General features: G+C 35.3%; 1 protein-coding gene across 1 annotated transcript in view; it reads left to right on the top strand.

The window, feature by feature from the left end:
• The window catches only part of SLC27A6 (solute carrier family 27 member 6), a 42,497-nt gene extending 24,122 nt beyond the window's left edge, over nucleotides 1-18,375 (top strand). Inside the window, exons 5-10 of the mRNA XM_086479574.1 lie at nucleotides 3,631-3,825; nucleotides 10,873-10,963; nucleotides 12,809-13,007; nucleotides 13,594-13,691; nucleotides 15,929-16,059; nucleotides 18,199-18,375. Of these exons, the coding sequence (XP_086335700.1) occupies nucleotides 3,631-3,825; nucleotides 10,873-10,963; nucleotides 12,809-13,007; nucleotides 13,594-13,691; nucleotides 15,929-16,059; nucleotides 18,199-18,375 (891 nt within the window). The remainder of the gene's footprint in view (nucleotides 1-3,630; nucleotides 3,826-10,872; nucleotides 10,964-12,808; nucleotides 13,008-13,593; nucleotides 13,692-15,928; nucleotides 16,060-18,198) is intronic.
• Nucleotides 18,376-25,120: the final 6,745 nt, after the last annotated feature.

Raw genomic sequence — 25,120 nt, 5'->3', positions numbered from 1 at the left:
AAATGAGATACTGTGAGGAAACACAGCTTTTAGTGAAGGAAGTGTTAACTAGGTACTATGATGTTGCAGCAGGCTAAGAATACACTCACAGACAATTGCTGCATACCAACTGTTGCAGGGTAACTGGCTGACTGATGTGCCACAGTTGTTCAGGTGTCAAGAATAGCACAGGGATAGCAGAGCTTAACTCCCAGAAGACATGTGTACCAGGTGACTCCTTGGAATTCCTCCTACTTCTATAATTCTGTCTACTGTACCAAAGTGAAGCTAGTTGATGAAATGCCATCTGAATATTGCAGAAATTCAAAGTATGACTGCTTGGTGCCGTAGTCTGTTTAAAGCATAAATTCCTGTGTATTTAATTTATTTCAATTTTTATACGTTAGGACAACGTAAGTGTGCATCACTCAACTGTGTTTCTAGAATTTGTATGAATTATCATCCCTTTTCCTTCACTTCTCTTATTTGTTGCATCTTATTTACTTCATAAGTTTTTGACCACAGTGCCTGTGGATACCAACATGCCTGCCTTAGAGTTGGATTCTGGCAGTGATCTGGACAATAATACAGATGATGAATATATAAATTGGGTCATGAAAAACATGTGAAAATGGCTAACTCAGTTTAATTTACATGTAAAGCTAAAAAAGTTTAGGTAAAAATATGTTAAAAATAGCTATATGAATTTATTCACATGTAGAACTAATGTAAATTAGCATTGTTTAAAGTTTCCCTCATTCTCTTCATGCTTATTAAACATGCTGGGAGATTAAATCACATATAGTTTCCATTCTTACAGTTGAAAGACTAATAAATGCATGACAGTTTTAATGCCTTTTCCCCAGAAAGCCCTGCAGTACTCTTCAGGGAATCTTGTATCAACAGGTGGGTACAGCTATGATGGAGCTGACTAAACCAAAATAAGGCAGTTGCAGCTATGCAGTCTAACAGAAAATTTACCTTAGTTGTGAAGAATTACTGCCCTGTCTTTTAAGAAAATAAGCTTTCTGTGATTGATTCTTGATGACATCATACATCTGCTTTGTATTTTTGCAAAAGGGCTGAATGCCTTAAGAGAATATTTCCTAAAATGAGATGGTCATACACTGTATTGTTGATAAGTGTTAACACTGCAAGCACAGTAGAGTGCTGACCTGTCAGGTTTACTTTGTGTCTGTTGCACTAGAGAAACAACTTTGTGCTATGGTAGTATAAACCAGCCCAAAAAACATGAGGAATTGAAGGTATTGAAGTAACTACACTTACAAGCAACGCTGTGTTTGTCCTTTTGGAAAAAAAAAAAAACAAAGCATAATCCATGTAGAACATTGTTTTCTGGTTCATCCTAGTTTGTGTCTTTTCAGTAAACCATCAATGCTTTTATTTTTCTTAAAGTATAAATAATAGAGGCAAACTCACCTGCTTATTAATTTAATCTCTAGGGATTTTGAATGTTCCTAGTCTGATGAATGACCCACTTAGTGTGTGTGTATATATATATATACGCACATATTTGTCTCTTCTGTTCATTGAGGAGCAAAGGATTTCTGTGAAAGAATCTCTTGTTCTATTTTTCATATCTCAGCAGAGTCAGTACATTTGAATTATTCAGTGGCACCAGCAAGGGGTAACTGCAGTTCAGTTACTGACATGTTCATTTCAGTTGAGCAATGAAACTGTAAGAAAAATAACCCACTTCTTTGAAAAATTTTAAGTTGAGCTGACTGGAGTATTCTAAAAATGTTGGACAATTTTCTGGGAAAAAAAAAAAAAAGAGTTAAAAGCTTTCCTGACAAAGTTCAAAGTAACACTGGAACTCTTTCTCTTAAAAAAAGGAATACTTTTGTTTTTCATTCACAGTATAATGATTTTGAATGTGTAATATAACAGACCTGATTATTTCAGATATATGAAAATCTACATTGTCTCATTGTGATATTGCATCTGAAGTTGAAAAAACAAACCACTCCAAAAATTACATCTATGGGTAATTTTTAGACGTTTCGTTCCAGGCTGTGTCCATGGTCAGTTTCATTGACTGTGTAATGCAGCACTCGTTATTAATGGTTTAGGATGAAGTCAGTGAAGTATGTGCTTGAGTGTTCAGAAATAACTTTTGCATCTAATATGGTAGGAGAGGAGAAGGGAAAAGGAAAGAATTGCATTGTCGTAAAAACAGAATGGTTAGTGACCGAGGGAGGCTGGTGAGTGATGTAGACTTGAGGTAAAATAGCAGAATAACACCTCAGATTGTAATCTGCCAAGAGCCTCTACATCTAGCAAAATAGATGAGTTCCTTGCTGAATCATTCTAGCAAGAGGACTTAATTTCCAGAAGAAGGACTCTGAAGCTTAATAAAGGAATTTTTTTTATCCTTCTATCAGTTACTAGTTTTGAAGAGGGAAGAAAAAAACTTTGTCAGTCTTTGTGATTTAGAGGAGGAACTTAAAATTTCACTGTGATTGCAGTTTTTGTTACAGAAGTGAGAATTCATGATCCTTATTAAAAAAAAATGAATTTAACCAAGACATAAGCCTCTGAGGAACACTCCTGCTCGTGTATTCAGTAGAAGCTTCACTGTTTTAAACATCCAAAATATTTAAAGATTCCTGTTTCAGTCAGACGACTAGATCTCTTCTCAGAAATAATTTTCTGTGTTTTTATGCCAGACTAAAGGTGCTAAAATGGATTTTCACTATAAGACGTAGCTGATTCATACTGGGTTAGAGTTGGGAGGGAAAAAGGAAACAAGAGGAACAGAAAACGGACTCTCTACTTTCTGTAGTATATGTATGTGGACATGTGTATATATATATACATACACACACACATACATACACACACACACACTTATGCATATATAAAGACTGTGAATATGTGCATATATAGAAAGGTGTTTGTATACATTTGTATAAGCGTACATATATAGAGATATATGCAGACAGTGTTGGAGTACCAGAGTGCTATGCAATTTTAAAGGTATGTGGTAACAAACTGTACCTGTATTTATTTTGTGCTGTCTCACTTCAAGGGCATTCTGTATTGTGACTTGCTATGATTAAAAACGGAGTCATTCTAAAATGGGTGAAATTAAAAAAAAAAAACAAAACCACAACATTTAAATCTTTCGTCTTCTTATACTTCAACTTCAGCCTGATTGTATTTTAAAAGTGGTCCATGCAATTACAAGGTTTGGGAATGTATTCATAAAATCAAGAGTCTTACTGAAATGGATGAACACCTACTATTGTGTTTCTTGTGATAAAACGTGGCAGTTGACAACAGTAAAGACTTGAGATCACCAAGAAATAATGTATTCCAAGCAACATTGAACAAAACCTTGCAAGTCTTAGTATTGAAAGAAATACAAAGATGACTCTTACGCTTTGTGTAGAAAGGAACAGATACTACAAGTGTGTGAAATCTGATCAGTCTGACACAAGAAAGTAACTTAATCTCTGCTGACTTTAATCCCTTGACAGCTTTCTTTAACTGCTTAATTGTTGTCTTTTTGTTGTTATTTATACTTGATATATTTAAAGAAGGTGCATTTTCCCTACAATACATGCGACAATCAAATGCAGTTATCAGTATATTATATTTTAAATTACTTTTTCTTTTTTTTAACAGAATTTTGGAGAAAGAAATCACAAAGTCCGATTAGCTGTTGGAAATGGAGTAAGAAACGATGTTTGGAGAGAATTTTTAGACAGATTTGGTGCTGTTAAGATCTGTGAGTTTTATGGTGCTACTGAAGGAAACATTTGTTTCATGAACCACACAGGAAAAATTGGATCTGTTGGGCGCACCAATTTCTTTTATAAGGTGACTATTTATTTACATTGTACTTTGTAAAAGGGAGTGCTGAAGCTAGATGTGTTTCTCAGTCTGACCACAGGACATGGGCCTGCAGTCATAAGTCCAAGGTAAATTTTCTTAGTTGCTGCAAGTTTAATTGACCCTCTGTAAAATCTGGGCTGTCAAAATGTTGCGGATAGTGCTTAGCACCCAATCCCGTTATACATTATACTTTCAGTCGTAACACTTAGATTTTTCTTAAAGTTCACAAGAGTATATTTATATTGCATATTACTATGTAAATATTTGGCATAAATGGGAATTAATAGTAATTAAAAGAAAGTAACATATAGACAGATATAACTTTAAGAGGTATTTTATACCTAGGTGCAATTAAGCATAAGTAACTCAAACTACTTTATATGTAGTCTGTAACATTATTCAGAAATTTCAGATAACACAATACACATATAATCACTGTTGAGTAGTTGTGACAGACAATACTTGCCAAGGGTATTAATTTAAAAATTCTATGCCTCTTTATCTACAAGCCTGCTATATTTATTTGGTTTGTTCTAGGTTACTAAAACTAAAAATACATTTTTTTCACTGCTTATTCAATAGTCTCTGTTTTGTATTTCATCAGCTTTGACAATGGAAGTCATATGTCTTGGGGAAAAGAAATATGTATTATTTCTATCACACATGGTGGCTTTTCCTTCATCCTTCTGAGTAAATGAAGAAGAATTTGTTTCAGCTTGAAATTCACAGATAGATTTTTTCCTTTGGGTCCTGTTAGTACCATATCTTAAATGGCTTGAGAAGTCAGTAAGTAACATGTGTCCCAAATTTTAGCTAATAATATGAAAGATTATTTATTAAAGCTTTCTAGCAAGGAGACTAGATATTTAACATTGTATTATTATTTACACCAGTTTTTAGTCTTCTTGAAATAAATAGGACTGCACGCATTTCGTAGAATTTGCAAATTAACTGAGATACCTATCTATATTGAGATACCTATTTATATATACAGATCCTGTTGACTTAAGTGGCATTCGCGCTTCTGAGGAGAACTGATAGTAAAATGCCCTGACAAAACTTTTTTTTTTTTTTTTTTTCAGAGAATGATGTAAAAATATTGTTTGGAAATACATTAGAAGTTTCTTCTGATGACATGCAAATAGGTTTCTAGGCAGCATACATTCCAGGGTCCACAACTTCAATACAGCATCACCACATTACGATCACCGCAGACTTCTTTACAACATGCTACTGGGTTAGGAATCCAGACTGCAGGGAGCAACCTGGAAACACTCAGAAAAACACAAGTGCTAGTGTATTTTTCAGAAACAGTTGAGAGCTCAGGAATTTAAGTGGACTGATTCTGCTGATTCTCTGTTCTACGTGACTAATGCTCTGTAGTATCTACAGTGGACATCTGATGCTGATGGATGTCTCTAGAAGGATACAGATCCACTACATGAAGTCAGGAATTTGGAATTTAAGGAGGAGTAGTCGGTGAACCTGGAACCTTAGAGCTGTGTTATTTTTTGTTTCAGACTTTTCTAAGCCACATGCTTTAATTATTTTAAACCTTTTTTTAAAAAAAATCTTAAGAAATTTTACATTTTTTCCAAACTTGAGTAAACTTGTCTTCAGTATTTCAGAACTTTTGACAGAGTTTTGTCACAGGTCATTAACCTTTTGGAAATACTGTGTAAGGGTTACAGCAGATAAGAATTAGGCTTGAAATTACTTATTTATTGATTTAATTTTCTATGGGTTTAGTCAAGTAGTGTAGCAGCTTTGCCTGTATTAATAGTGGCACTTCATATGTCAATAATATCTGCTGTTTGTATTTCCAAAAGGAAGAATAGTATTTTGGGGGGTTTTGCACATGAAACATGCTACTTTTTCCTCTTTGATGATTGGATTTATGATTTGAGTTAGTCACTGCAGATTAGGAGAAAAAATAGCTCATGCAAACTGCAATTAAAAAATAAATGCAGTTGTAATGGAATACTTGATATCACTACACATCTTTGCTATAATTTATATACTATTCCAAGTTGGAACTATTATAATCTATGGAAACATCAGTGTAGTCTGCTAAGATAATTATGGATTGTCCCCTTACCTACTCAGTATGAATGCAGAAAGGTAGATATTTTATGAAGCAGAAAAAGCCATTCATCCCTTTGGCTTGGCTTGAAATCAATTTCATTCTGTCTTTTTCAATATTCTTTTCCCTAGAAATAAATCTGCAGTAAGTCTTCAGTTATTTCCGTAGTTTGTATCGTTGAGGAAAATAGCTAAAGCGCATTATTTGTGAGCAGGCTTAATAGTTACCTACTACCATTCTCCAAGGGGCATGGGGTGTATTTCTTCCCAGCCCCTCCCCAGTGTATATACATTTGCCATTCTATGACTGTGGAGTTTGAGCAAAGAAGTTGTCACTGAAAACCAGATTCAATGCAGAGACAAACTACCTCACCTTTGTTACATGGGCATGTCTAGCCAGGTCAGTGGGTTGCAAAGAGAACTGCCCCAAATCTCTTTGAAGCCGAGCAGGTTTTAGCAACTACTCCAAAGCTCCATTAGGAGCTTTTTCATAAGTAATATATTTTGATCCAGAGCATTTATGGTTGTGTGACATACACGGTCTCTCTCTCTCTGAAAGAATTTGTGTCAGTGGAACAACATGGCATATTGATAATATTCCAATAGTTACATGTCTCAAATTAACAGTTCTACAGTCTGTTAACTACTGGGGCTCTGCTTCTGTCACCAGTTCAGTTCCTCTGGATGGCAGTTCCTTCAGTCTGCTTCGTGACACTTGTTTGCAGGAGCAGCTTGCTCCCTCATATGCTGAAGTACAGTAGTGTTGACATGAACAAGGGCTTAGGTATAGTTCAGTTTCAGAAAAGTCTAGAAGAGGTTGAGAGAGAGAAGGAATGTTGAAAATACCATGAGATATACTTTTTAGTTATTTTATTTTAAAAATAAAACCAACTTAAATTAGGGGACCTTTTGTATAAGTTTTTGATTACTCCGCAATCTGTGAGTATTGTGACACATACTATGTATTTTAATGCCATAGATAAGTTCATTTTGACTTCATTCAGGCATTTGTTGTGTTTTTTTTTAAAATACATTTTACAGGTTACAGATTATTAAACACTGCATTCTGAGGTGTAACTAACCAATGTGTTTATTGTACTTCAGTTTGAATGACATCTGCTGCATGTCTAGCAATAAGTAAAGGACAGCAGCTTAATTTCTGATCTGCTGACTGATGAAAGATCTTGAAATGAAGTCGGAAAGGGAGAATGTCTCCTGCTGGAAAGCAGCAAATGGCATAGGCAAGGTCCAGCCATCCAATTCCCCAATTTTTTCGTTTCTTCAAAAAGCTACAACCATATTGAAACATTATTCTCTTGACACATGGGACAATATGAGGTGATACCCTTAGGCATACTCTGTAGGGATTTCCTAAACACCTGTTTCTTAGACTGGGAATAGAAAGTAAGAGAACTGAGAAAGGGGAAAAGAGGCTTATATGTTCATATATGTGATGCAGTAAAGGACAAGGAAGAAACTTACTCTCTTTCTACTGGCATAATTGCACAGTTGGATTGAAGTAAATGTAGTATCAACACCCATACATACAGATATTGAGAGTATAGTGGGAATAATAGTAGGTAGGTTCAAAACCTAATATATTTTTCAGGGAAAAAAGAAAGAGAAATGGGAAGACATTTCTGTTGTAGGTAATGGCAATTGGCACAGTTTCTAAAGGTGAACCGCAGACAGAAGTTACAGCTTTAAAAGACAAATTGAGTGCTCAGAATGAGCAAAGCAACTTTTCTGTCCGTAACTACCAAGGGTTGGGAACAAGTACTTGTGAAAAATATTAAGGTTCTACATAACACATTTTCATAAATACTTTGTAAGACACAAGCTAATAAGAAGAAACAGATGCATGTTATAGCAGTTTCCAGACATTGAAGAAGCCACTGTGTGTGAGATGTTAACTTGAAGCAGTGCTCTTGTTTGTACTTGTTTATTTTTGCACTATACTCTTTAGTATAAAAAGAGGGATTGGTTCATGTGTTTGAAAGCATCACTGTGGTATGTGAATGAATCCTTCAATAAGGATGTTCATATATGAAGGAACAGAAAAGTAGAAGCCTCTGAATAGATTTTTGGCTGGTAAAACTTCAAGTGTTCTACAAAGAAGAATGTGTCTAGATTAACATAATAATGTAATAAATTACTGTTTAATATTTACATCTGGCATATATATGTAGGTAGTTAATGATTAATTTTATTATATATGACATACATTTTGTGTGTATTTATATATTTTTAAAACATTTATAAGATATGATGATACTATGCTCCAGATTTCTTTTTTCTTGCATTTCACTTTTTTAAAGTGCTTGGAGTCTAAATCTAGTAAATCTAATAATTTGTTTTATAAAGATATTCTGCTAGAGAATTCAACAATATCTCATCCTGAAAACAAGTAACTAAATAAAAGCAGTACCTTGTGATCTTTGTTCTCTGATGAAGGTTCTGTGAGCAGTCATTGTAAGTTGAAACTTTAAGAATTTCAAAACTATTTCTGAAACAATATTTAAACTCACATATTTCCAGTCAATTAAAAAAAGAGTGAGGGATGCTGCTACTTGATAACATCCAGGCACCACAGTAACAGACAATAATGTGTAGTTTAACTCATTTTAAGTTTCAGCTAGATAAATGATGTTTTTTTTGTTTGGTACATTTATGTGATGCTTTAGGGAGTAAAATGTAGATTAAAATGATGAATGCTGCATGCAGTACTCTATGAAAATAATATGGTAACGCTTCAACAGCTCAGGCCCTCTTTTCTAATAAATTTTAAATAATGAGATAAAACAAATGTAGGCCTTTACCCAGACTAAATGCTTTGCTCTGGAAACAGCTGTTTGCACAGAATGTATATTGGCACAGTTTCATTATGCATGTCTAATGCAATGTGTGGTGTTTCCTCCTTTTAATTATGTATTTGCATGACTTATTTCAGAATGCTAACTGAAGTAGGCACAGTTAGTACGCTTAAAGTTACAGGCACATAAAAATGTATACAGCAACATAAATAATAAAAGTCTCAACAGTTTTTAGATGATCTCAGACTAACGAAAAGTTTCTGAGTATTTATAACAACTTTAAATAATGCATCATACAGACAAATATGTTGACAAGATGCAGCTAGTGAGCTCTGAAGGAATGAACAGATAAAATGGAACTGAACAGGGCTCGCTGCAGTTCTAACCCAAAAAAATCAGAATAACATTTGATTTTACACCATTTCATTCTTATTATTTGTATTATTCATTGGATTTGGTGCATCTTATGAAACCTATTAAAGTACTAAATATCAGTGTAAAAAAGAAAGTGAAAAAGAACAGCAATTAAATGTAGACAGTCAAAAGACTCTAAGAAAAAATGACTTGTGTTTATTATTCATACCTCCCATTCTGTTCATCAAGAATAATACAATTATTTTCTAATTAAGGAGAACTTTTTGGCTCTCACATTCATGACTTTGGTAAATGCTATAGTCTGTAGTTGTTAAAAAAAAATACCCTTCACTTTATTCAAAAATTGTCTGATTCTAAGATCATGACTTGATTTGTCATGCTATGACTTTGTTCCTTTGATCAACTGTTAAAAATATCTGTTTCAGACTTAGGGTAGTCTGAACATTGAAAAGTCTCAGTGAAACGAGTTTGTCCCTATCAGGCTGAAATTTTGTGCTTGATGTTTGATTCAAGATGCTATTTATTCAGACTTCCTTGAAAACAAAATTGTTTTATATAGCTACAGCAACATTTCAAATTCAGATAAAATAATTGTGCACCTCTTCATCCAAATTAATTGCAGAAAAGCAAAGGGGTTTATGTTTTAGCATCCTATCCTTTACTTTAGTCAGTTTCATAACATCATCCTTAAATTATAGTTCTTTATTGTGAAGAATGTAGCTGTATATCCATATGTTCTTAAAATTGTTTTCTCTGCTTGCCAATATTTCTCTAGAAGGTAACTGTATATCCTTGGTTTGACTAGTTGTTAAATAAATTGCTGATATACTTCTTTATGAAAAAGGAAATCAGAATCCCAAGCTGGGCAAACTGAAGGCTTGGGATAATAACGGCAAACCATGGTCCATATAGTATCAGGCATATGTTATCTGTCAGTGTCTCTCAAAGGTCTAATTTTGGATTTATAGTAGAAAAATGGAGCAAAATAGGGGTCAGACCCTGTATATTGGAGAAAAAGAATATTTCTAGTGTCAATAAGAGTATCTTGCCCTCTCCATCAGCTTACTCAGAGACACAATCTTTATGATCCTTATGCAAGAGGAAGGTTACTTGTAAAACATAACTGGTCATCAGTGTCAGGACTCAAGGGTTCACGGTATTTCAGAAAAATACAGAACTAACCCTGACATAACTGTATAATGTGCACAGCTACAGACACAACTATGTCAAATGACATGGGAGTATGTATCCTTCTGCTGGTGCTCATGATAAGACTTTCCACCAAGGGGAAGTGAGGCTAGTTAAGCAAGAGTAAAGCCCATCAGGAAGCAGATTTCCCTTTGTAAGGATAGTTAGGCCTTTGCTTTGTCAGGTTTTTTAGGTGCCAGAAGAACCCAAGAATACTTTTGATATTGGCCACCACTATTAAATGTCAGTTAATGCTTCTTAATGCTTTTACTATCCTGACTCATGTAGGCTTTTCCACTGATATGTGGATACCATAACTTATTTGAATGAAAATTAACAAAATTACACTTCTGTGTATTCACCAAGCATTTTTGAAAGATTATAGAAATGCTTTGATGTTGCTTACCTCCACGAAATGGTATAAGTTTACATACAGAGTATTTTAAGTTTTTAATTAAACTACATTCTACTTGCAGATGAGCAAGACTGGAGTAAAGGTTTCCTTGCTTATATTTGCTGCCACAAGGTGTCACTGTGTAGATAAATAACTGATGACCCTTTTTCCCTTTTTTAGCTTTTTTTCCCATTTGATTTAATCAAGTATGATTTCCAAAAAGATGAACCAATTAGAAATAAACATGGTTGGTGTGAAAAAGTTAAGAAAGGTAAGTATGTATTTTAATAGGATATAATGGCCTTTTGATTATAATACAAATACTCCAGAGAATTTTTCTAAGGAGCCTTGCTATCATGTTACTGTACTATGCAAACATCATCTATTACTCTTTGCTCTGTCAAAAACAATACTTTTTTTATATAAGACAGAACAGTATTAAACATGCCTGTGCTGACACCAGAAGAACTTAGGAGATCCTTGGATATATTAACAGAAGAGTGATGTTCAAAAGTAAGGATGTGATGTTATCTCTGAATGTGTGGAAAATTACATCTGTGGCTTTTAAAGGAGGTTAACATAGTGAGATGATTGCCTAAGAGATCTACAAGAAAGACTGGTGGATTATAGCAAATGCTTTTTAATGAGAGTGTTCCTGACTAAGTGAGTTGATTAAGCTTATCAGTTTTTTGTTTTTTTTTTTTTAAAGAAGTTGCTTGCTTATAGCTGTCTTCAAAATAATTATCAAATATCTGATATCTTTTCATTATACCTGTTTTCAAAGTGTTTATCAGATACTGAAGCATCTCTGTTATACTATAGGCAGGTAATAGCTGTAATTAATGCTTGGAAGCTGAAGTGAGGAAGTCTTAACTATTAAAAAAAGAAATAAAAGAAAATATTAAAGGTCATACAGACAGGTTTAACAGGGAGCTGAAGCAGATGTTTCAAGTTAAGAGATTCTCTAAGAGGTCTTAATCAAAGATGGGCACTTTCAGGAAAATATGGTGCCCAAACCATGAAATTTTATAGGAAATTTAACTGTAGGGATGTCGTACTGACCTGTGAAGGGAACACATGCTCTAAACAGACACCTAGTCTATTTTTTTTTCCAGTTATACCAATCAGTCTAATAAAAAGTATTATCTATATCTATTGATTTGTCTTACCCACACGCTATATCTTCAGAGCATCATGGCTGCAGTGACACTACCAGTGAAGTAAATGCTTTCACCTTAAACACTACCAATTTATGGAAGAAAGGCACAGCTCTTTTAAGAGGAGGCAGTCTTAAGTTAAAAATTGTGCATACCTTTGGACACATTTTTATTTTTATATATTTTAATATTTATAATTCTTTTTTTCTGATACAACATAATGCAACTCTTAAGCTTTATTGCTCAGAATGTACTTCCCAAAAGGAGTTCATACTTTCATTTTCATTTTCATTCCACTTTCAGCAAACTAACACCCTGATACTCTACTTGCATAAGAGGATAATCCTATCCCCATCTCTCCCTGTTTTTCTGAGAAAAAAAAAAAGTATATTAAAACTTTATATTTTACTCCAAAAAGAAAGTAATGAGGCTATATCACATTAATGAAACTTCTTAAGAAGTGTTCTCAGAAATTCCGAAAGGAGACTAAATAGAGACTTAATGCCTGGGTTGAACACCTGCTTTTTATTACCACTAGTTTTTCAGTAAGAAGCTGGTGAAGTTGAGACTCATCACTGGAAATTCAGTAAGGTGTGGGGAGTGGGACATAATATTCACTTGAAGTGTGCATTTTGAGAGGATAGTAAACCTATTAGTGAACTCCCAATTGATAGATGACAGTTCTGGAAGAAAACTGTTTGATGAGTCACCAGGAAGAAGCACAGGACTGGGAATTTGAGTGGACAATATTGTACTGTGTCTTTATGATTACTTTGGATGTAGAGGTGACAACAGGAATTGTAAAGCAGTAGAAAGAGGTGTTTATTGTTGTATCCCACATACTGGTCAAACTGGTTCCTGGTCTTGTAAAATCATAGGTACCAGATTAATATTAATGTAAAGTACTGGAAATGTTCAACGATACGTTAGGTTTACACTCTTTTAACTTCTCTATATAGGTGAGGCTGGTCTTCTCATTTCCAAAGTCAATGCGAAGAACCCTTTCTTTGGTTACGCTGGCAGTAAGAGACACACAGAAAAGAAATTACTCTGTGGGGTATTTAAGAAGGGAGATCTTTATTTTAACACTGGAGATCTAATGGTTCAAGACCATGAAAATTTTCTTTATTTTTGGGACAGGATTGGAGATACCTTCAGGTATAGCCATTGTTTCTTTTCACATTTCTTCATTAAAAAACCATGGACATGCAGAATACAATAATACTGTTCTATTCGTTTTCAACCAGAAGCATTCGGTTTATTGCTATTGTGATGTAGTTTATAATGATCTCAAAGTGGATGACAGGGGCTTAATTCTGTAAAAAGTGTTCCCATGGAGCTGGATAGCTCATTTCCAGAATGTTTAGGAATTAAAGCCCTTTTATCAGTCCTTCAAATAAGCATAGTAACTAGTGATGGTTTTGCTATGAGCAAGTTGAATACTGAAGTGGAGAAAATGTATCGAATTGTAAAGACTGGTTACAACTGATACATGTAAATACATGTCAAAATTTTGAAAATCATTATGTCAGATTATGCTTTATAGTGATAGCTAATAATCCAGTATCATTTCAATTGCAAGCGTTGTTTTCTGGTGATCAGATCAATATACCAACATGATAGGTGGGAACAAATTTGAGGTGGTGTTAGTCTGCAATGAATGGAGTTCCTGCTAAAGTTAATGTTTTTAAAAAGGAGGTGTCCATATGTTTTCAGGGGATTAAACTATTTTTTCACGTTTTAGATGGAAGGGAGAGAATGTTGCAACTACAGAAGTTTCCGATGTCATTGTAATGTTGGACTTCATACAAGAAGCAAACGTGTATGGTGTATCTGTACCAGGTAACAGAAGCTTCAGCTGTATGTTTTTCTTCCTCTAGGTTAGTTATTAACGTCACAACTCTTTTATTTCATGTTTTAAACCTGTGAATCACTGCTGATTGAGTCATCTGTGTAATACCTAGCTAAAGTGTAGATGTAGATAATGAAAATACCACCAGATGGTGAATGAGATAATGAATCATGCATTTTTATGTGTATGCAGTGATCACAGAATCACAGAATGTTAGGGGTTGGAAGGGACCTCGAAAGATCATCTAGTCCAACTCCCCTGCCAGAGCAGGACCACCTAGAGTAGATCACCTAGAGACACAGTATTGCGTCCAGGCAGGTTTTGAATGTCTCCGGAGAAGAAGACTCCACCACCTCTCTGGGCAGCCTGTTCCAGGGCTCTGCCACCCTCACAGTGAAAAAGTTTTTCCTTATGTTAATATGGAACCTCCTATGCTCCAGCTTGCACCCGTTGCCGCTTGTCCTGTCATTGGCCATCACTGAGAAGAGCCCATCTCATGATTGCATCCTCCTGACACTTGCCCTTTACGTCTTTATAAACATTAATGAGGTTGCCCCTCAGTCTCTTCTCCAAGCTAAAGAGACCCAGCTCCTTCAGCCTTTCATCAGAAGGGAGATGTTCAACCCCCTTAATCATCTTTGTGGCTCTGTGCTGGACTCTTTCAAGCAGTTCCCTGTCCTTCTTGAACGGAGGGGCCCGGAACAGGACACAATATTCCAGAGGCAGTCTCACCAGGGCAGAGTAGAGGGGGAGGAGAACGTCTCTCGACCTCCTGACCACACCCCTTCTAATCCACCCCAGGATGCCATTGGCCTTCTTGGCCATGAGGGCACATTGCTGGCTCGTGGTCATCCTGCTGTCCACCAGTGATGTATATTTTTGAAAAGCTGCCTTTCATGAATTTGTGATAGCTACATAACCTAAATTAAAGTTTGAAGATTTTTTTAAATTCACATCCGTGGAAAATGCATGTGTCAAAATAAAATGTCAACAAGGTAAGAAGTTGGGAGCAGACATAGATAGGACAGCAGGCCCAAACTGACCAAAGGGATATTCCATATCATATGATGCCATACTCAGCATTAGTAGATTGGGGAAAGGAAGAAAGTGAGACATTTGTGGTTGTGGCATTTGTCTTCCCCAGCAACCAGCACATGTGCTGAGTAAGGCCTTGCCCTGAAGGAATTAGGAGGACATCTGTGTGATGATGGGAAATAGTGAATTAAGTCCTGCTTTTGTTGTTGCTTGTGCATGGAGCTTTTGCTTTCCTTATTATACTGCCATTATCTTCATACTTGGGTCATCTTGCTTTCCTTCTATTCCTGTCCCATCCTATGGAAGAAGTGAGTGAGTGAAGTGAGAAGCTGGCTGGATGTTTAGTTTTTGTCCAGGGTGAACCCACCACAAAATGATAAGAGTTTAAAATGTGAAAAAGGTGTCACTTACTCTAGTTTAAAGCTGCACAACAGAAAGATCATAATAAAGAAGACTGAAAATCAGAGTCAAAAATACAACAGCTTTCATTTCTTACACATTTACCTGCAGATTCCTGCCCAGTTTATGCAACTGTGTTGATAATTGCACTTAAATATAAACAAATCAAGTTCCTAACAGATTTTGTAGCATTAGCAAAAAAAAATATAGAAAGGAGACAAAAGATAAGGTTGGCAGAATGTCTCTGCTGTTATTACTAGCTGATGGTTAAGTGTGCAGTTATTTTTGATTGATGAAGTTCATTGCTTTTATATTTTACCGATTCTGGTCTTTCCCATAGGCAAACCAGTAAAAACCTTTAAGCTTTTCCTCTGTTAACAACATTCAGATCCACAGTTTTGAGAGAAGATACTGGCAAGAGAGAAAGGCTAAAACGGAAGGAAGACATAATTGACTAATATGGGAAAGAGGCTCAGCACTCTTGTTTCTGAGAGAAAATGGTGTTCATGTTTATCCACATTTCTTGATTAATATTGAGCATAGGACGCCATTTACTCTTACCTGCCAAACTCATTTACAGCATTATTGCTTAGCTGATCACTTGAGTGATCTCCAAATATATGTAATACCGTGTAAAATATGAAAGTAATCTTCCAGGTTTACTGAAACTCAGAAGGTGATATATATGGCCGTCAGTTTATTAATGCATTACAATTCTTTTCTGTAACGTTCATCCCTAAAATGTCAACTTTATTCATGTTTCAAAATTCTCATCTCACTTACTTTCCCCCAGATCATGAAGGAAAAGCAGGAATGGCCTCTGTTATTTTAAAGCAGAACACATCATTAGACTTGGAGCAAATGTATAAGCAAGTAGTGACCTATCTACCAAGTTATGCTTGTCCTCTTTTTTTAAGAGTCCAGGTAAGCTGCATTATTGCACCGTGCATACAAACAGCTACTTCATTTCAACACAGAGATGGCTAAATGAATATCAGAAAGTGCTTGTTCCTGTATCACTTGGTTAGTTTTAGAACGGGTCCTGTTTGTGTCTTCATCAGTGGAGTCCTGGGAAAGCAATTACACAAAAGGGCAATAAAATTTGCAGATTACTTTTAAAAGGGAGGAATTGTACAAATGGGTAAGGATAGAGATCATACAAAAGGATTTAGGGAGATTAGAAGCATGAACACAGGAGAACAAAAAGATTCAGATTAGTAAAATGTGAACAATTGCATCTGGAGAAAATCTAAAATCTGTTTTATTCAGTGGAAATGAGAGAAGAGAGAAGTAGAGCTAAAGCAGGAGTCACTGATTGTGCACAATAAATGAAATGTTATTTGCTGCATAGTACCATGACAAAAGTGAAAGCATTTGAAAAGGTACTAGGCAAATTGAATTAAAAATGTACATTATTATTTTCTTCAGCATAATCATCAGAATCATCCCTGTTTGTCTACTAGTACTTTGCTGTAGTAACTGTCCAATTTGGAAAAAAAAATAATCCCTCCCCCAAAGAGTTAAAAATGTGAATGTAATACAATAGACTACATATGTCTAGAAAAAAATGGGAGAGTATAGAAAACATACAATACTGATCTTTGTAATAAGTGAAGTCTGATGAGCATCTTCATTTCTGGTAGGTGTTTTGAAAACAACATGACAAAGGCAAACTGAAAAATGTTTTTGAAGATGTTTATGAAGGAAGTCTCCTAAGTCTGAGGAGAAGATGAAAGAGATAATCATTGTTAGAAAATAGACAATAATTAATGGAAATTGGTTCCCTGGGCCAGTCAAAGATCGAATACTGATTCAGAATAAAGAGGCAAAAAGGAAAAGGCTATGAAAGACCTCAAAATTTAAATACATGTATATGTATTTATATCTGTCTCCTAAGTCCAGGAAGATACCTTTTGCAGCAGCATTCTGATAAGAGCAAGCAAGATTACACTTGAGAATGTTGCAGTAGTCAATTTACGAAATGATGAGAACCTAATCTAGGTTTATTGCTGTACAGATGTACAAAAAAGCCTTTATGCTGGGCAGAAGGAATCTGAATCTTGGACATAGCCTGGATATCAAGTATCTGGAACTTCGATTAGAATTTAAATGCCTATATTACAGATGAATGGCTGTTGGTACTGCTTTTGATAACCAAGAAAGAAGGTAGTGGGTGGAATTTCAAGGGCAAAAATTAAAAACCTACTGAGCTTGATCTGACATGTAATCATACTTCAGAAGATATCAGAATGTTTCTTAGACCAGCCAAAGCAAGTAGCTATGATCTGAAGGTAGATATGGAGCAGATACAGTAGTTCTCTGAGTTCTTGGAGGTAATGCTTCATTTTTCATTTTTGGAGGTTGTTTGCATGTATAGAAAAATGTAAAGACAGAAGAGAAGATGATGGAGAGAGGTCATAAAGTCGAGCTGAGAAGAGGTAGGGAGGGCAGAGAAAAGAGTCTCACTAGAGATGCCTCCTACTACTTTTTCCAAGGGACACCATGACACTGAAAAGGTTGAAAACATTATAAAATGTATGGTAAAGCTCCGCCTTTATTTGAACGTGGCTGAGTATCAGGTTGAAAACATTATAAAATGTATGGTAAAGCTCCGCCTTTATTTGAACGTGGCTGAGTATCAATATGGCTGATATAGCATGTGATTCTTTCAGCCCTTTATTTAAGGTGACAATAGTCCTAGATACAGAGAATTTCCTCAGTTTTATCAGTAAGGAGATCTTGATAGTGACAATTTTTACTCTCAGATTCTTTATGATGTGCAGCTTTATAATGCACACAGATGAAGAAGCTAGATTGTCTCAGGCACGCTGGAGCTACACCAAATAAGACGCTGTGATGAGACACTGGACAGTGATGTAGAAAGCAGTGGGCTGTAACTGTTTTGCACCATGTCTCTGGGTAGCAGCACAAAAGCTCTATTTTTTCTGCATAATGAGAATAAACAGTAGTAACCTTACATCAGGTAAGATTTTCAAAAACAAACATGAATGTGAGCAAAAGAAAAGAAGCTCTTCTATTGAATAATAAATCTTTCTTCTATAGGAAAAAATGGAAATGACTGGAACGTTCAAACAACAAAAATTTCGACTGGTGGATGAAGGTTTTAATCCATCTACAATCACTGATCCTCTTTATTTTTTAGATAATTCTAAGAAAGCATATGTCTTGTTAACCAAAGAAATACATGAGATGATCTTATCTGGGAAAATGAAACTTTAACCTGATAATAGGCTATTAAGGGACTGTCTATACAAGCCACTGTATGAGTAACATTAATTACCAGTATTTATACATAGTTATTCAGATTAATATTTTATATACTTGATATTTACATTCAGATATGTCTTGTATCTTTCCTTATTTGATCGTTATTGTTGACTAATCGCTTTTTACCTTTTGAAACCGATTTCTAAGTAAATTACCTGTAAAACATGACTGAAATCCATTTTATCTTCATTTTGCAGTATAAATGCTCAATCTGATAGTTTTTCTTAGTACAAAATGAGCATGAATAATATGTGGTATGAAATACAGTAAGAAAACATTCAACATATAAAGATATTGTGACACAAGTTGATTGTAGAGAGAGGAAATATATCAGTAACGTCTTTTTTTAATGTAGTTTACATTTCATATATTTCTGAATATATATTTTAAGAAATAAAGACTTGACAATGATTGGAAGAATGAAACAACTCTTTTGCAGAGGACTTTTCTGATGGATTATAACATGAGAGAGAGTGAAGCAGAAGCAAGCTCTCCAAACAAATCCAAAGAACTGGTTTATACTAACATCACTGATGAGATTTTTTGTCATAATCCATGCTCTTTCACTTGTTAAACTGTCTGCTTGGAGTGTCAGGTTCTGAAGACAGAGCGAACTTTTGTGAAATGTTTAGCAGCAGATCAACAATAGGCAGAGCAAATGTGCACACTTAATGGGGAAAATCACTTACATAGCATAAAAAGAATTATTACAGTACTTTGTCATGCATATTGACTAACAAATATCTTCCTTACTCTAGAGGTTATTATTTTGTGCATATAAAATATAGCATAAATTTTAAAATTATAAAGAATATGTTCTAATGTATTGCTTTTAAAAAGTTTTAAAGTAAAGTGTAAGATTATTTAAACCAAATTCTGCATTGTCTCAGTTTGACTTAAGTGTGATTGCATAAAGTCTGTTTTGTGGCCTGTTTTGATACACCTCTTGCAGTGTCCTCCTTTAATGGATTGCGATGCCAGCTTTTGTCAGCCAGAAGCAGTATCATAAATACTGAAAGGGCGACTCTTTTCAACACTGGGCATCATAAGTCTCTCTTCATACCCTAACTGTGGTATGAAACCAGGCTCTCATAAAACAATAAGATGTAACGTACTTAAAAAAATAAGTTTGTTTCTTTCTACTTTTTACATCTAACAAGATGTTAGAACTTGTGTAAACTTTTGTTTCTCTCATTATTGCCTTCATTGATTTTCCTTAAAAACCCAACCAAGGATACAGTAAAAAAAAAATACAAAGTTTCATAGCTTACTTATATTTCTGAATACCATATTCTTTATGGGACCACCAGTATAAGTGAGCAAATTTGCAATTTTGCAATTTACAAAGCAGCAGGACCAAACAGTACTTACACCAACATCATGCTTTATGGTAGATGTTAATGTAATTGTTAAGTGCATAATGGTGAAAGGGCAGGACTGCTGGGTAAGGATGGAATGGGTCACTAGGGTCTAGCACTTTCTGAGCAGTCCTACTTTCTATATCTGTTTCTTTATGTAGTTCCCAAAATGGCTGTCTATGACAGAAAGCTGGAGGGCAGGTGTGGCGGGGTGTGCTGCTTATTTAGACAGGTGAAAGTACCATTGCTCTGTTCTGCAGATAGTTGCACTTTCCTAGTCAAGAACCACAAATTTAAGAATGAAATATTTACCATAAAGTTAAACCCAACTTTGCAAGTTTGGTTATAATTCTGAGCAAAGTATTGGTAATTGAAATCAAAACTATTTTCTCTCTTATGCCCATCTTACCATAAGTGTGTGCCAAATACTCTTCAGGAACCATTTTCTTCAATTACAACAGTAACAATTATGCAGTTCCTGTGCAAATAATACTTTTTTATAACAATTTTCTAAAGAATTTTACCCTGAGATCCACAGTAGCATGTTTAATCTTGTAATAGAATACAACTGAATATAATGAAATCAAATGCTTACTTTTTGTATCAGATGTACCACTGTTTTGATTTATTTTGCTTTATGATACTTGATACTATTTATGACAAGCGAAAAGGTTCTACCAGTCAGGTGGAATAGAAATGAGAGGGAAAAAAAAAATAAAAAGGAAACAAGTAAATGGCTTTCCATACCAAAAAAAAAAAAAACAAACCAAAAAAACCACCACCAAACAAAAGAAACAAAAACCTGTTTGTGACTGTCACCATTTGGTGGCTTATTTTGTAAAGTATCTAAGATAAAGATTGTTTCTGTGTGGTTAGGGCAGAGGACAGAGATAGCATTAGAGAAAGAAAAATGCAAGTGTGCTAACTTCCATGTTCTGTCCACTACCAGGGCAATGTGTTGGTGTTTCTGAGCTCTGTGGTATATTTCAGCAGCAGCAGGACTCTCCAAACTTTGCTGGCTTGAGCAGCCTACAGGTGTTTGTCTCCCAGCTGTGACCATTAAATATACTGAATGCCAACTACTCCCCTGTATTCCTTAGTGTAACTAAGACAGCCTGGGCAATCTGCCTGTTTTCAAAGGCTAGTAAAAGACTATTGTCCCATGCACTATCTCAAGAGACAGGATGCTTATGACATGAAGAAAATAATAAAGGGAAAATCTACAGAACCATAGGCTTTCTATTTCCTAAGGGGAAAAGAGTATATTATTTTCAAACCAGTAGTTTTCTTTCTTTTAGCCAGTAGGTTAGCTGCCAGCAGATGCACTGCAGCATGTTGCAGCAAAATGTCACATTTCCCATGGATATATAAATTGTTGAACTGGCACTGAAGTTAGGCTGAATGATAATGATGTTCATGTCAAACAGCAGGAAGGGCCTTCCTTTCAGAATGATGAAATACTTGGATCAACCTGTTTGTTTCCTACCCTTATACCCAGATCAACATGTGGAATGGCTGAGGGCTTGAGCATCACTGCAAAATTATGCCCCAGCATTTGCCTGGGAAGTTTCATTTTATGTAGCAGGGGCAAAGAAGCAGCTGAGGGTGGCTGGGGTGTGGATGGAGAGCTGCACTGTTAACTTCACGTGTTAAAAAAAGAAGACAGAGTTATTAAAATAAATAATGGTAATTATTTTTGAGATTTAGCATATATATCTTGAAGTTTTCCTCTGCAATTGGAGATGGTCAATGATGTAAGGAATGTTTATTTTTAAAAAATCGGATTGGAATTATCATTTAGGGAAGGTCTGCAAGGGTAAACACATACTTTCTTTTCCTAGTGAATCTGGCATGGTTAATACAGTTGTAGTCTGTATTCCTTTTCATAATTCTTTCTCAGGGTCCCCAGGAAATGGTAGAAAAATACAAAGTTCCTAAGCAGATCATGGCCTGAATTTTACGTTCCTCACCCAAGTCAGGTAGATACAGTTTTTCAAGAGATGAAGCATCTAAACTGTCCTTCACACTCCTGCCAGCATTCCCATACCTGTAACAGCCACCGTAAAGAATGTATTTCAATTGACCTACAAATTCCCTCCAGGTGACATACAGAAAACATCTTCTACTGTTGGTTTTGTATTACTTTTGTGGAATAAAAAAGAGGTAAAGGAAAAAGCAGTCTTGTTTGCATTTTTAAAATTAAAAAATACTGGATGGCTATGGGAGGAAAGACAAAAAAGACCCTTTACTTGAAAGTGTGATGATTCATTTTCAGTAGCCTTTCCCCAGCTAACAGTGCAACTAGTAATCTGATGTGCATTCTCACACAGAGCAGAAATTATAAGACACATACCAGTATTTATGAAACTTATTCATCAAGTGAAAACTAATTTCAAGCAAATAATGTCCTTCTGTTTAAAATTTGCTATCTCAAAAAATGCTATTTACAGTAAAATTAGATGCAAACATTCAGCAAACAGCCAAAGAAAGTTGCACATGAATAGCAGTAATTTTAGGAATAGATTTAGTGTGATCTATATTATTAGCAGTACTGTCAATAACTGACAACAGTCTGATAATTAATTTGCCATAAGGGTAACATCAGAAGATCATCAGATTGTGTCCTGGTATTTGGGACACAATACCTTACACATTATACCCTTAATTAGACAAATAGATTATATGTTGTAGATGGCAATGCTAGTTTTAAATAAACTAGGTCATTATCAGACTGAAATTAAATTCCTGTATCACTAACAAATCCACAAGTTCTCCACAGTCTGAGAATCTTTTAGGAAAACTGTCTTCGTTCAGTTTCTCCAAAGACTGCATCAGACACAGCTCAACTTAAACAGTCAGGAATTGCTTTTGCAGTATAACAAAGCAGTCTTCATTGCTGCCTTGCAGCAGGAGACACACTGATCCATATCCATCTGGAGCCATTCCTGGTAACACAAGGCTCACATAGATCCCGTTATTACATTATCCTGCATTAGAAGTGGCAGGGTTTATGTTATGTCAGTGGTACCATATATAGGAATAATTCTTTACTTATAAAAAGGGCACTTATGTTGGCAAAACCCCACTTTTTGTTGTTACTGTTGTCTCCTTTTCTTCAAGTAACTGATACTGCTATGCTGACAAAACTAGTAGTTTTTGCAAGTATGTATGGTTCTAGTATAGGACTGGCCAAGTCTGCTAAGTTGCTCTTTGTGGTGGTTCTGGTTTTAGATCTCAGTTCACTTAAAATAAAACCAACAACAACAATAAAATACAAACAAAATAAAACAAAAAACCCATTGTAACAAATTGAGTACTGAGCACTCAATTATTTAAAGCATGTTTTGCAAGAAAGAAGTGAATGCCTTGATAGGAATTCTAGTATGAAAAGTCCTGCTCATTCAGTGCAACCTGCTGAGTAGAGATAAACAGACTTGTCAGTCTTTTACAGTGCTTACTGTATGGAAGGACATACATTGGTTTTAAATTTGGTTTAAAAACTTTAGTTTTAAAATACTGTTTAAAACAGCAGATTTGATCCAAACCCAGACAACTGCTTTTGTAATACAGTTATTGTTCTGGTAAAATTCATTACTCATCTGTTTTTGCCAGGTGTTTGTGCATCTTTGTTAACTATATATGGCCAAAATATACTGACTGGTTTCCAAATCAGACAAGCTAATTTACCTAGTTTACATGGAAGGTGTCTGTAATTGGCAAACTCTGACATCAACACTACTTATGTTAACAATATTTAATCAGAGGGTTATATACAGGTGCAGATCTTTACAGTTTTAAAAATGAAAGTGTTCATGGGCATTAAGATATTTTCTGATTGAAGTTAAACTAGTGGGGAACAGTGGGAAGAGGATTATGTCTTAAATCTGTCTCCTGCCAGCATGTAGAAATCTAATTCTCATTTGCTGGGATCACAGAGATATTTGAGCTCTCTCCTGGAATGACACAAAACCAAATTTTTTGCAAGTGCTTGTAATTCTACAGATTGTCAGCAAAAAGATAGCCATATGCGTTTATCTCGGTTTCTATCCAAGCATTTCACTAGAATTATAAATTAAAGATAGCAGAGGAAATTATTTATTGATGGCATGTGAAAGCACTGTAATCAGTCATATAGCACTGCTGTAACAAAGCTATATTCTGTCGTAAGATGAGGAAAACCTCTTTTACAGTATAAGCAATATGACTCCATTTCCATTTTGCTGGCCACAGAAATCCGATTTTTGTGAAGAGAAGCTTACATCTACCCAAATACCTGTAATCTGCCGTTAACAAACTGGTTTTGATGGGAAATTAATAGTTCAAAACAACATGAAGTATGACTCACCATTGTCTTAGTCTGGTTTTATATTGGCATATCTCTGCTACAATGAGGAGATCCTACGCCATTTGTCAGGTATATTCTGAATTAGCTTGAGGTAGTAAGATTTCTCCAGATGTGCAGATTGTTTTTAAAAACAGTTTGGCTTCCTCTTGTGCTATATTAAAACTAAATTTCTTTAGAGAAATGTGGCATACAAGAAAGCAAAATATTGTCAAATACTTTTGAAATCACTCACTTTGTTCAGCAAGCTCACAACATTAAATGAAAAGAAGCTCTCCCTAACTAAAATGTTGATCCTATAGTCTGTATTTAATATGGGAAAGAGGCTCAGCACTCTTGTTTCTGAGAGAGAAATGGTGTTCATGTTTATCCACATTTCTTGATTAATATGTTGATCCATATTTTTCTTGAACCTCTCTCTCTGATGGTCAGTACAAGCATTGTCCTCCTTAGATGACATATAACCTAGTTAAAATAATCTCTGCCTTGCTTTGGTAGACAAAGACCAGTGTCAGAAAAGGAGTTTCTAAAAACTGTTTCTAGAGAAAAAGTTTCTGGGACTGAATGAGGACTGTCAGTAAATAACCAGTAGCTTCTTCAGATGAGTCTTTACTTACACAGCCAGCCAGCGGATGACAAATACCCTCATGTCAGCTGCACTGTACATGTTCTGTTGGCAATTCCCACAATTATGTTCGGAACATGTATATTCAGGGATCTGCAGAATTTAAATGGAATAATTCCTTCCGCATCCCATAAATCACAGTATCTGGCATTGTGTCATCGCCATCCCGTCTCTGTTTAATAAAAAAGCTGTTAGGTATTCTCAGAACAGGAGCTGTCAGGACCTTAAAACTGTACAGTGAAATCAGCAGACCAGATAGCATAGGGCTTGCTGCAGTTAGAAAATTTTAAACCACAAATGTATGACTCATTTTGTTGTCACTTTGTTGAAAACATAGTTCTCCATAGATGATTCTTGAGCCGCAAAAGAATT

The sequence above is a fragment of the Leptosomus discolor genome, chromosome Z (assembly GCF_034619465.1).
Source record: "Leptosomus discolor isolate bLepDis1 chromosome Z, bLepDis1.hap2, whole genome shotgun sequence".
NCBI classification, from domain to species: Eukaryota; Metazoa; Chordata; class Aves; order Leptosomiformes; family Leptosomidae; genus Leptosomus; species Leptosomus discolor.
This window is presented reverse-complemented; position numbering and strand designations above follow the sequence as displayed.